This window comes from Gymnodraco acuticeps, unplaced genomic scaffold, assembly GCF_902827175.1.
Source record: "Gymnodraco acuticeps unplaced genomic scaffold, fGymAcu1.1, whole genome shotgun sequence".
NCBI classification, from domain to species: Eukaryota; Metazoa; Chordata; class Actinopteri; order Perciformes; family Bathydraconidae; genus Gymnodraco; species Gymnodraco acuticeps.
The window spans coordinates 92,615-105,664 of record NW_022991936.1 but is presented as its reverse complement, the minus strand read 5'-3'; the positions used below and the strand labels follow the sequence as shown (position 1 = coordinate 105,664).

Here is a 13,050-nt window from a genome sequence, read left to right as displayed (position 1 = left end):
ATTTAACACCAGTTGTTATCTGTTATCTGATTCTGCAAAACCATAGATTGCAGCTATTTTTTTATTTCTTATGCCTATGATTTGAATGTGGAATGTGGAAGGCAACTGTATGATAAAAAGATGTAGAGATTATCGACGTCATTGTAAATAAACCTTGGTGGAGAATGGCTAGGGTTAGGGAAGTTCATGCAAAACATTTGTTGCAACAAAATGTAAAGTCCAACCTCCTACATATACATTAGGGCACACCACAGGACACAGATCCTGTGGTGTGAATATGTCTAATATGAGCAAAACTCCTTGGTTCACTTTCCTACAAAACCTTATTTAATTTAACAAAAGAAGCCAAAGTTCACACATTTGTTATGCTTTTTAAACACAAACAGCCTTTTCAGAGCTTTGCATACACGAACAATCTGATCAAAGAATAAGCAAACAAACTATGAATCTGACCAAACATTTAACCCATAGCTAAAATGATTGCATATATTCTGATGTTTCAATGCCCAGCGACAGTATCTGCTGCTTTATTCTTTATTTTACCTGAAACATGTAGTTTAAAACACACACAAACACACACTCCGTTTATTCACCCATGACCACCCTGCAACACCCCGCACTTGGCAGGATGCTTATCTGGGCAGACAGCTTTGGGCGCGGGGATCTCCTCTGATCTCCTCTGCCGTTTAAGAACCTTTTAACTTAGAAATAGCCCTCTGCCAAGCCCACCGCCTCTTGATTCCGGCTTATTCCCTCATCTCATGGGACTGATCTTCCACCCCCATTGCAAACCCTGCAGCAGCGTTAGCAGAACGGGAAAGAGCCAATAGACATCCTGGCTTTTGAGATATCCCCGCACTGGTGTAATAGGAGACCTGTGAGTGGATTTGATGAGTGAGTGAGGTGCAGGTGGTTTTTTCAAGTCTGTGTATGGCAGTGTGAGTGTGTGTTCTCACACCAGCACCTTACAGGGATTGACCCAGGCATAACAAGCTTTTTTGCGGGCAGCTGGATGATGGGTCACAGGGTTTTTGGTTTAGATAATTTCCTGCCTCTGATAGGTTATTCTACTACTTAGTAGATGTCTAATAGGAGGAGATGAGGGGAAAGGGAGACGTGACAAACAAGACAAACAAGCCAAATACTTGCTCCTTTTGCCTCGCTCTTAAAGTCCATAATGGGAGAAAATTGGTTCTTGAAATTGAATTGAAAAAAAGTGGGTCTCTTTCAGCGAACTCTAATGCCTCCGAATACATTTGGTGAACAGCAAATGGAGGGTAGTTACACGGTTGTCTTTCATTTCACTGAGGGGAAAACTGTGGAGGTATCCCCCCGTTAAGACTAGCTTTTAGTCTCAATCTACACCACGTGTCCTTTTACTCCCTCTCAACCACTATCTTTTCACAAATGGGCTTTGAGGATGGGGTCGTTGTGAAATTAGTATCCTCACAGAGAGGACACAGAGAAAGGATTATGTGAATAGCCAGTAATGAGCTCAAAGTGCCAGTGTGTTTGGGCCAGGCCTGCCTGTGTGTGAGAGGAAATGGCACTGCAAGCGACCTTTTTTGCTCAAGCACCTGGCGAGAAATAGAGTGGCCTCTCTCTTCCATCTGTGTGTGTGTGTGTGTGTGTGTGTGTGTGTGTGTGTGTGTGTGTGTGTGTGTGTGTGTGTGTGTGTGTGTGTGTGTGTGTGTGTGTGTGTGTGTGTGTGTGTGTGTGTGTGTGTGTGTGTGTGTGTGTGTGTGTGTGTGTGTGTGTGTGTGTGTGTGTGTGTGTGTGTGTGTGTGTGTGTGTGTGTGTGTGTGTGTGTGTGTGTGTGTGTGTGTGTGTGTGTGTGTGTGTGTTGTGTGTGTGTGTGTGTGTGTTGTGTGTGTGTGTGTGTGTGTGTGTGTGTGTGTGTGTGTGTGTGTGTGTGTGTGTGTGTGTGTGTGTGTGTGTGTGTGTGTGTGTGTGTGTGTGTGTGTGTGTGTGTGTGTGTGTGTGTGTGTGTGTGTGTACTATTTAATTAACAAGAAATTCTGAGTCTAAAGATTTAATGTACCTACATTTATCATGGAGAAGCAGCATTTTCACCATGTCAGATGTTTGTGCTAAAAAGTGTTGTATTTAGTTGCTTCTAAAACGTTTTAAAAATACATATTTTTGAATGAGAGTGTAAAGTGTGTTATACAAGCATCAGGGTCTGAGGTCAAATTAAATGTTTTGTTAAAAAATATGTGTATGAGTGAAAGTCTTACTTCTTTGAACGGGTGCTGCTTTTTTCTGTAACACCTGCTTCTAATCTTTTAACTATTCAGAACAGGAAAGTCATTCAACCTTAATTATAGGCAGTAAATTGTGTTGTGGTAGTTTATCGTGCTTCCTTCCTCCATTTCTCAATCCATACTCTAGCACTTTACTTAACACAGCATCTGTGCAGGGAGGGCTGTTACATTTAGACAATTCAGATATAAATTATATTTGAAATTGTATTATCTGTATATTCACATTCAGTGGGTGCTGAATTCTGACTAGTGAAAAGCAATCATTTATAATAAAAAAAAAAAACCCATCTTGAATAGATATGAATTGTTTGGTTCTGTGCACTAACATTATATTAAACTGCACATACACATATCCTATAAATGTCAATACTTTTTGTCCATTATGGTTTCCGGACTAGATCCGTTATTTCAGGAGTATGGTTTGTGCAAAGGTTAGTTTGATTGAACGCTTCTATTAAGGGTTTAATATATTTGATGTTTTCACTTGTGATCCATAATTTGCTATATTCCTAAATTAGAAAGAACAGGAGCTGGGGCTTTATGGACTGCCATTAATTTATCTCGTAATCATTATAATTGCTTTCTTTAAATGATAATCTATAAAACTAAGTAATGGACTGATGGCAGGTGGCTAAATGTTCATTTAGTGATTCACCGAGAAAATAAATAACAGGGGACAAGCCCGTGACAGGCGCATGAGAAATCATTTTTTCAATAATCTGACACGCATCACGGCTGGAGACGCTAGCACTGACAGCACGGATGAAATATTCGCCTCCTTTGTTTTAATATGTGAGGAGACCGGCCTAGATGGATACGATAGTGTTTCATATCGATGCATTTTGGACAAGAGACTCAAACACAAGCAGAGCTAAGATTAAAGCCACAGAGTTTCAAACAAAGACAGCCATGCTTATAGGTGAGACTGGGATTCTGCTGCGTTGTATTCAGGACAGAAAGAGCACGTTGTCTTCCTGGAAACCTAACAATATGCGCTAAGTGAACTATAGAGGGAATCTCGATGCTTATCATATAAAAACACTCTCTGGACCCAAATGGTTTGCTTCAGCTCTTCTCATCTGGCACATAATCCAAGTAGAAGATTTAGTAATCAGTCATCATTGTGCAATGTGACACTGGTATGTCGCTGATGAATGATACCTACCATGCTACTCGATTGTTGAGGGTTTTCTGTGAGGGAGCTGTGGGTTTTCTTACATATACATATAAATATATATATCTTTGTTTCCACTGGGGCTGTGATGGGCTTTTTGAGAGGAAACTAGCAACAACTGCCTCCGTGTTCCTGAGTGAAGGTGGCTGTGGGGAAAAGGGGGAGTGCAGAGCTGGAGATTTATGTCCTAGAGGGAGATTGATTAGTGCCGTCACGAGCCCTGATGTACGGTTGGCAGTCTCCCCCTCCCAACCCATCGCATTTCCCACAAACACACACACATGCAACCATACGGTTCAACACACAGCTACACATACATCCCGACACCGCTCAGTCCCCCAGGCCTTCCCTGACAGTCCCCCAGAGCTGTTGCATGTTAAGTTGTAGCAGACAGACTGCCGTTTTCTCAGCATTACCATTTTTTTTTGCCGTCCATAGATAACGCCATCAATCACCACATACACACTGCCCTGGAAGGAATGTGTCTGAGTGTTGCTACTTTCTGTGTGTGCCCGTGTGTTTGTTTTGAGGATGGTTTCTAAGACGGGAGATGCGGTTGAATGGCTGTGTGCTTGTGCTGTTTGAAGCTGCAGAGTGACTGGCCTGGACTGTGCTCTGAAACCGTCTCAACCGTGCTGTCCCAGTGCAGGTGTGTGTTTATCATTCAGCACACACAGCTGAGAAGCAGGCAGCTGTAGGCATGCTCTCCCAATTAAATCCTGGGTGAGAAACCTAGTCCATCTAGCCCTCAGCCAGATCCTGCCGCTTTTACCAGACACGGCATGGAGCTTTGACCTGGAATCATCCTGCTTAACTCACTCTCTTTATCTTTCTCTTTTCCTGCTGCAGGTTGGCCGCAGAACTCCCCACGGCTGTAGAACTGTGCCCACCTCGCCATGCTGGCCTGTCTGCAGAGGAGGCAAAACCCTCCACCCCAGCACCCGGTGTGTGCCAGCAAAACCCTGGAGCCCCCGCAAGCCCTTGGACGGAAATGTAAGTTTAAAAAGTGACAGTGAGCGACGCAGGTCAGAAGTTCAGCTCACCCAAAGCTAAGGAATGAGAGAGGCTTGTGTTTGTCGTTTGTATTTAATCGGTCATGGTGAATGATGGAAAACGGGTTGTTAACCCCGACTGTGAATAAATGAAGGAAAATAGACTTTCCGGTTCCTGTTGTTTGTCACTTGGTTCCTTACTCTGAGGAATTCTAAACAGTTTCATTCGCTCTGCACTTAGACCTTGGATTGCCATGTTGTTTGGCTACTCATTGTGAGGGGGGCTGTTTAGCTGTGCTGATTGTGCAGTCGTGGCAACAGGGCTGAACAGACAGTGTTTAACGTGCCTCACTGGCCCCGGGTGACCCTGAGGGTCTGTAAACATTTACAGTGTCTGGCCCTGGCTGTGCCGGCCGCCTGTAAAGCATGACAGCTGCTCTGTTTGCTCCCCGAGCACCACCCTCTGTCCACTCACAAAATGGTGTAAAGGGACAGAGATGAGCCAGGGCTGAAAACTGTTATAGAGCTGGCAAAACTAGTTTCAACCAGTTTTGGATTAGAGGGCTGCAGCAGTCAGGCATCTGGAAGGTGAATGTCCCCCTGATTTTGTTAAAGCTTTTGGATAAGCTTTTTGATGAGGGGAAGAAAGACCCTTCCTCCTTATTGAATGCTTCTAGAGTCTTTAGTTGCTTTTGTTTACACGGCCGGCCTACGAGCTATCCTCAAGCCGATTAAAAGGACTGGCGGGTGGAGAGCACTAACCACCCAGTTTTCACCTGTGCTTCTTCGTCAGTGGGAATGATATCAGGCCTGTAACCATCCCTGTGAAAGGCAAAGAAAACACGTTCTTTCTCAGCTTCTCACTGGCCAATTAGCTACTTCTCAGCTCAACATCACACTCCAATCGCCTCCTGTAGGAGACGGAAGTCACAAAAACAAGGTGACTGTGAGCCACCCCTGTCCTCAGATCTGGAGCTGTTGTTTTGCAGGTCTGTATGGATGTTTCATATGGAGCTGTATAGGTGTGTGTGTGAAACAGAGAGGGAACAAGAGACATGAACAGAGCTCTGAGTGCATTTGGAAGGGGAGCTCTTCAGCTGAGTGGGGTTCAACTGGGCCCACTAATGAGGTTTAGAGAGGTGAAGTGAAAGGAAGGACAAAGAGAAACTGCACAAAATAGAATTAGAGAAGATGGAAATGAAGGGGGGCAAATAGAGGGAGTCCTCAACAGTCGTCTTAATCGATTCCCTTTTCCAATTTTGCAGGATTAGCCCACTTCCTCTTTATTGAGGAGCAGCCAGTGGGAGTCAGGACTTAAATCAATAGAGAAAAGAACAGTCTCCAGTTTTCCCTTTCCCTCTTACTGACCCTCTCTCTGTTACTCTCCCTTTCCCTCTCTCTCCTTCTCCACCTGTTTAAAACCTTTGATTGAAAGACTACCACAGTGACTGAGGTTCATAATGAGGATGTTTGAACATAATAGCCTCCTTTCTGTCCTTGGTGGAGGAGGGGGGAGCAAGTGTTGGATTTCCACCACTGTGCTGCTCCTGGCCTCAATACGGCAATTGTTCATCCAGGCCCAGCAGGGGTGCAGAAAGGCAGACAGTGGGTCTGGCTGCACAAGTGGGCACACTCAGGTCACCGTGCTGAGCAGGTCCCCATGATTGATTGTTCATGTCCAAGTTTGTGCCAATGTGGAATGGCGGTTGTGGGTAAGGTGACCTGAGCTCTCAACAGGCGGCTGAATACCAGAATACACCCTCAAAGAGAGAGAGAGTGAGCGAGAGCACAGGAGGGGGATTACCTGGCAGCAAGGCAGAGGTGAGCTTTGTCATCTGCATCTGCTGTCCTTTACACAAAAAGAGTGTGTGTGTGTGTGTGTGTGTGTGTGACGACTGGGGGGGCGGAGCAGTTGGGATGACAGGGCGAGGAGGGTTTTAGCAAAAGTCTCTGCATGCAGATGCTGAGTGGCTGCACAGATCATTGATGTGACTCCCATTAAAAATCCCTCATACCCTCAATAAAAAAGGACTTAACTGGCTCTACCATCAGCTGGAAGCGTTCAGATCTGCTCGCCAGACAATCAATTTCCCCCAAGCGCACAGAGCTTAGCGGGAGAAACGGGAGGCGGAGAGCGGGATGTTTCCATTATCACAGCCCGCTCTGTGTCTGGACTCGGGGGGGCTGGGTGAGGTACTGTAGAGCGGGGAGTGCAGGGTAGAGAAAGGAGCGAGTGCCAGAGGGAGATGGGGAAAGACAGACAAGTGGAAGAGAGAGATAGGAGTCGAAAGGGAGACGGAGAAGCTGGCTTTTAAAAAAAAAAAAACGTTGACCGCCTGCCCTTAAAAATATCATATTGGATTAGCCTCACAGATATTTTTTTCTTTGGATGTAGAATTAAAAGGAGTGCAGCACATTACTTGAATTATAAATCATAGGCACTTGCTTTCACTAGGTCCAAATTCCGCGCATATGTGGCTGCACTCTCCAGCGCCAGCCCCTGTCATTTTTAATTAAATCCCCCCTTATGGGTGACATTTGTAGCTTGCCCCCTCCTCCGTCCTCCGCTCTCTACCACTGCCCTAGATGGAGACATGAAAGGCAGAGACGGCAACGGGCCTCTCATCGTGTTGTGCCCCAGAGAGAGGGCACCCATCCAGACAGATGAGAAGGAAAGGCCCTGCGAGGGTAGAGGGCTGAATAGATGCCACTGACCCCGGCCCCCCACAGCCAGCGGCACCCTCCCTCCCTCCCCATCGCTCTCCTTGATTGTCGTCCTTCACTGTGGGTCTGAAGGTCCAGGGAGCAGGGGTGAGTGGAGCAGGAGGTGCATTGGTCCAGTGATGAGTAACACTGAGATGGCTGGACAGGAGGCCCAGCAGCCCCCCCCAACACCCTGCCTCCTCCCTGGCCCAGACAGCAATTACTCTGCCACATGTCAGCTCAAGAATAACAGGTCCAGAATCCCTCAATTGACTGGCTCATGGGGATATTTCTTCCTGGCTATTTTCCAAAATGACGTCTTTCAGATTTCAGCAGGTTTTCATTTGTTTAATCAGAACTGAGTGGTTTCATTTCAGCCATGCATGACATTTTACGAGAATGTCGTTGTCACACTGGCTGTCCATGTTTGTCCTTTTTTATTCAGACCCTCTGTTGTAACCGCACAGCTTGCTGCCCCTCCCATATTTGTCCTATGATTGGATCAGACTTTGGGCTAAACCTGGGTGTTCCCCTGTGTCTCTAACACCAGCAGGGCCAGGCTGCAAATCATAAACACACACACACACACACACACACACACACACAACACACACACACACACACACACACACACACACACACACACACACACACACACACACACACACACACACACACACACACACACACACACACACACACACACAGAGAAGAATCAATTGTTGTCCCCAGTTGAATGTCTCCTTACATACATGACCTGCTCACATGTACAAACACACAAGCACACCTGCAGCCATACCCTCCCGTGACACCACCCAGGAGGCCCGAGGTGCCAATCAGCCAGGTGTAGATGAGAAGTTCCCAGAAGGCCTGATATCCCAGGTTCATGTGGTGCGGGGCAGGTTTAGCCCTCTTCAGTCTTGATCGACAGAGACAACCTGGGCATGTCACACGCAGCCTCAGGACATGACATGGGGGTTCACCTGGGGATTGTAGTTTTCCTAATAGCCCTGTGCCTCTGCCGGCGGAGCTGCCGGAGCCATTAGTTTGCTTTGCTTTTAGCAGCTTTTCTTCATAAGCCACCACACCACTGAGAGGGAATATGCTCAGGTAATGACCTCTTCCACCTCTCCTGCACTGTTGTCTGAGGCGGCGCGAGACATAACAGGGGAATTAGCTGGCCATATCAAATTGCAGTAGGAACGGCTGTTAGGCGGCATGGAAAAAAACACGTGGGGAGGGTTTTCAGTTGAATATTTAAATGTGGCCACGAGCAGCAGCAGGAATAACAACCCTTCCCCTGATTGCCTCAGTACCCTGGAGGTGGAGGGCATAAAGTAGGACTGGGGGAAAGGGAATGGAGATGGAACGAGGGAGGGAGAGACTCTGCATGCACTTGACCTTTTCCCACTGATTGAACTACCTCGTTCCTAACTCCCATTTGGAATTCCACAGAGTGCCCACAGAGACTGTCATTATTCCACAGGCTGCAGCAGGGAAGCAGAGGTCATGAGGTATTTTTCATAGTGAAAGGTGATTGACAGCTATCCATGGCCTGCCTTCTCCTGGGTGCCTGCTTATGCAATCTCATTTTGGGCATGGTCACATGACAATAGCCTTCATCACATTTATATACTGCAGATACAGGATATTTAATCGAGGTTTGCTTTATTTCAGAGGGGCAGTCCTTTGATATTTAATGTAATAGTCTTACCTCCTGCATACTACTGGCTCTTCTGTCATGTTGGCATCTCAATGCTGGCACACAGAGGATCATTTCCGGCTGGTGGAGTCCCACAGAGCCCTGCCTTCCTTCTGCCCTCTGCCTTCTGCTGTGAACACGGGGGGCGAAGCAATCTTATTGCCTTTGGAGGTGCGCTCGAGGAAGAAGCGCCCTGCTTTAGTTTTGGTCACAGCGGGACTTGGGTTGAAAAACTGGTTCCCAGTTCCAAAGTCTCCAAGCTGGCATTTGGGCGTCCCAGGTGCACGGTATCGACACCCTCTGTCTTCGCCTGCCAGAGCATGGGGGTGGGGGAGGTGGTGTGAGCGAGTACAGAGAGTCCGCAGCCCCTTGCTGTCCCACAGGAAATGACACACAGCCTGGGCTATCTCAGCGAACAGGCGTTCAGGAGGGGCTGCATACTCCTGGCACGTTCCTAGAGTTTTAGACGTCTCTACGATACCAAAACTCTAAATAAAAACGTAGATTTCGGGCAAGAGTTGGACATAAAAAGTGTGACAGTAGGAAGAAAGGTTGAATGCCCCTTTTAACTAGATTGCCAGCAATTACTCTATTTGTGTCCAGTCAGTCCATCCAAATTGTGAAGAAAGTACAGCACATTTTACTCGATGAATTACATATCTGTTTTATAACTGCAACATTTAAATTGTTTAACGTTCTTTTGTTAGAGAAATAAATATATTTTACATTCAGCCACTTTGTGGTAACACTAGGTTACACCCTTGCCCGTTTATTGTTTAATAAGAAACAGCTACGATAGCTATATCTGTTCATTTTCTATTTAGTAAATTGTCCCATACATTCTAACCTCTAGGCCTTGATTGAAATTCATAGCAGGTGAATATTGACCAGTATGTTGTAGCTGGGGGTCTCCTTTAAATAGTGCCCTTACTCTAGGAACATTAAGAACATAAAAATGCCCACAGCAGTTGAGTTTGATGTTTTCTTGGAAACCCACTTATGAACTTCACCAAACTGTAATACCAACCCTAGCTGTGGTTTTTCAGTCCACTCTAATACTGTAGAGTGTTTTTCTGAGAAAGTATGGGAGTGTAAACTGACCACAGCACAATGTTGAAATCAGCGCTCCTGTGGGACATTTTACTACAGTTTATGTGGTTTGCTCGTCAAGCCCCTTCCCATGAAGACCATCTTCACATGCATTGGTCCCATCGCCACTTTAAGTCTTGAGAAATACTGAATCACATTTGCTTGGCTTTAAGTTCAGAGGTACTGTAGGGCATGTTATTATGCTGACCTCTGGCTGCCAGTTCTTTCAGAAAACCACTTTTCACTAACCTAACCCTGGAGGCCTGCATCTGGCAGTTCCATCATGGAGCTGCAAGTTTCTCATTTGTAAAGTTGTTTTTTACTTTCTGATGTTGCTATCGGCACTGAAAATGGAAGCAAACGTATTACTAAGTTTGTCTGTTTTTATGTTCGTCCACAGTCCAATAGACGGATAAAACATCTAATGTATTCATTAGAAACAGATTTACGCTTGAAGCAATAATTATAATTAAACACCCTGCTTTTGTTAAATCCCTGCCTCAACAACTCCACATGGAATCTTAAAAGATCATTGTTCCTCTTACTTAAAATATACTGTATCTCCTCTCCTTTATCATCCTTCGTTCTCTTATCCACTCTTCTCCTGTGTCCTTCTCTCTCCCCCTCTCTTATCTCCTCCTCTCCTCTCGTTGGCATGTGTACTGCAGCCGAGTGCCTTGTTGTCTGTGCAGTGTTAAATATTAATTGGGAATCAGTGGAGGACTTGTCTCCTAAATGATAGAACAGAAGGGCCCAGGCTTGCCTCAGGCAGCCTGCGGGCGCCTTTCTTCTTCCATTTACCTGCAGGCCTGCGCTCCAGCACTTCCTCCGGTCTGACAGGCCTGCCCAGGCGCCTCCAGCCTCCCCCTCTCTCTCTCTCTCACTCCCACTCTCCTTTTTTCTTCCTTCTCTACTCTCTTCACTGGTTCCTTTTCTTATCTCTGTGTGCGTTTACAATCTCTACCTCTGGGGTCCCTTACTCCAAACCTGTGTGTGCTTGTGTTGTTACTGTGTCCATTTGAGTTTGTGCATGACTGTGAATGCAGCTTGCTCTCGGCTGTACATGTAGCCCTTTGAGAAAATAATGTCACAGCGTGGCATATTCTCTTAAAACAGGACAGGGAGGGCTCGACATGAATCTTTCTGGTTAGGATTTTAGCTTGTTGGATTTCTTTCTTGGCTCAGCGTACCGTGTGCTCTCCTCATCAATAGTTTAATCTCTGCTTCTTCTTCTTCCCGATGTTTCCACATAAGTTGCGTCACTGTTGGTCTTTCTTTCTTCTGTGAACTGGCCTTTGTTCCTCTCAATCAGCCTTGTCATCTGGATTAGTGTACCGAGACAAAACAACCGGCAGCAGCTGCTTCTTGATGCACCGGCTAGCTCTAACTTGTGGGTGACCCTTGTCGACTTAGTTAATTAGGCTGTGGAGATTTGTTTTGAAAATCAAACCAGCCTAACCTGTTGTTGTATTTCAACTCTGTTTGTGTTTGCACTGGAGCACAGCTTTTCACAAGGTTCAGTGAGGGAACATCATGGAGTGGCAGGGCTGAATGTGAAATGAAAAAAGCCTCTAAATGTAGTAGAGGGCAGCAGAGAGGCAGGGATATAACTGGAGGATAGTCGGGGGGTGGGGATGACTTTGATGCCACAGGAATGAGTTCACAGGCCCATGAGCACAGGCCTAATCGCACATGACAATATCGGCTGGTGTGCCAGTCGCAACGCATAACCACCCCGCTGCTTGTGCTGACTTGGGGGTATTTGCTGATATAGCTCTGCTTTCTAGACCATGCTGTATGCACAATGAGGGTGGCCCAGGCAGGCCTGAGGGGAGGCTCATCGGGGGCCGGGGTCCCCCTATCTATACAGAACTGTGCTCTCCACTAAGCCCTTTGGCCAAACTTCATTATTAAACAGAGAGCAGTTTTGTGATGAATATAGTTATTTTTTTCCCATTTATAATCTATAATGTTTTCCATCCAGGCCCATCAATTATTGCAAATGTAGAGAAACCAATGCTTGAAATGAGGTCGTGGCTGTGTTGACGGCATGAAATATTCAGGGTTGATATTTTTCTATTGAAATGCCTTTTTTCAGGCTGTCATGGGAACAAACATGGAGCCCGTTCTTTTTTGTTTGTCCGTTTTGTTTATGGAGTGCAGTGTGTAATATGAGGTAAACATGTTGCCCCAGATTCTGTGTTTGTTTGGGGTACGGCTGTCCCACAAAAGGCCTGACACTGGCCCGCATTCCTCTGTGGCTCAAAGAGGACATAAACTGGTGTTGTTTTCCTGGACAGTCAGCTAGATCATCAGTAATGAACACTTCCAGTCATCCGCTTTGAATAAGAGGGGATCCTATGTTTATTTCTCTTTCACTCATGCTTTGATTTGCATTGAACATGACATGAGAGGCAAAGACTGTAGGATGTCTGCCTAAATATCGTAGCATTAGTATCTTCTTAAATGCTATCTTCACAAAGGTTAGTGCTGATAAGGTTTTTAATTCCAGGGAGAGGCAGTAGGTCTCCTCTGGTGATGCTAGTGGTGTTAATGGGGCAGGAATGCAGGACGAGTGCTTTCCCACGCTGTTAGTTTTCTTCTGCCGGGCGCGTTTGAGACAAGGCTCTGTGCCGGCTAGGCTGCGCTAATGCAGCCAGAGTGCAGACAAATGGAAAGTGACACTTGTGTGTGTAGAATGGTATTTGTGGTGACGCTTTGACTACAGATAATAAAGTGTTCGCCCTGAGGTGATTTCGCCCGGCAAGCACCCCAGATGAAACTCACTTACTCAGAGAGGGAGACTGTAGACACTGAGTGGGGGATGAAGAGACAGAGAAGGGGGGCTGAAGCAAGAGAAGAGACATAGAAAATAAAGAGAGGAGGTAAAGATGTTAAGGAAAAGGGAAAGCAGCAAGAAAAGGGGATGAAATTCATCCCGGTTTTAATTGTGTATCCACCTGATTTTTTTTAAATGAAAGAACATGTATGGAGCTTCTTTAGATTAATAGACTTTGACAATTAATGGTTATTGATGTTGTATATCTGCTAAAGAAGAAAGATGTCAGGTTCAAATGGAGGGTAACATGTTTGGGTCAGCTGTTATTAGCAGGATCTACGAGTCTG

The 13,050-nt window shown here is 45.9% G+C and overlaps 1 protein-coding gene across 2 annotated transcripts in view; it reads left to right on the top strand.

The window, feature by feature from the left end:
• Nucleotides 1-13,050, top strand: part of fam222a (family with sequence similarity 222 member A) — a 43,916-nt gene that overhangs the window by 19,911 nt on the left and 10,955 nt on the right. Inside the window, exons 2-3 of one of the 2 annotated variants that reach the window (XM_034200315.1) lie at nt 3,969-4,087; nt 4,288-4,431. In XM_034200315.1, coding sequence (XP_034056206.1) covers nt 4,335-4,431 — 97 coding nt within the window. In that variant the 5' untranslated portion in view covers nt 3,969-4,087; nt 4,288-4,334. The remainder of the gene's footprint in view (nt 1-3,968; nt 4,088-4,287; nt 4,432-13,050) is intronic. The other variant, XM_034200314.1, reaches the window with a different exon arrangement.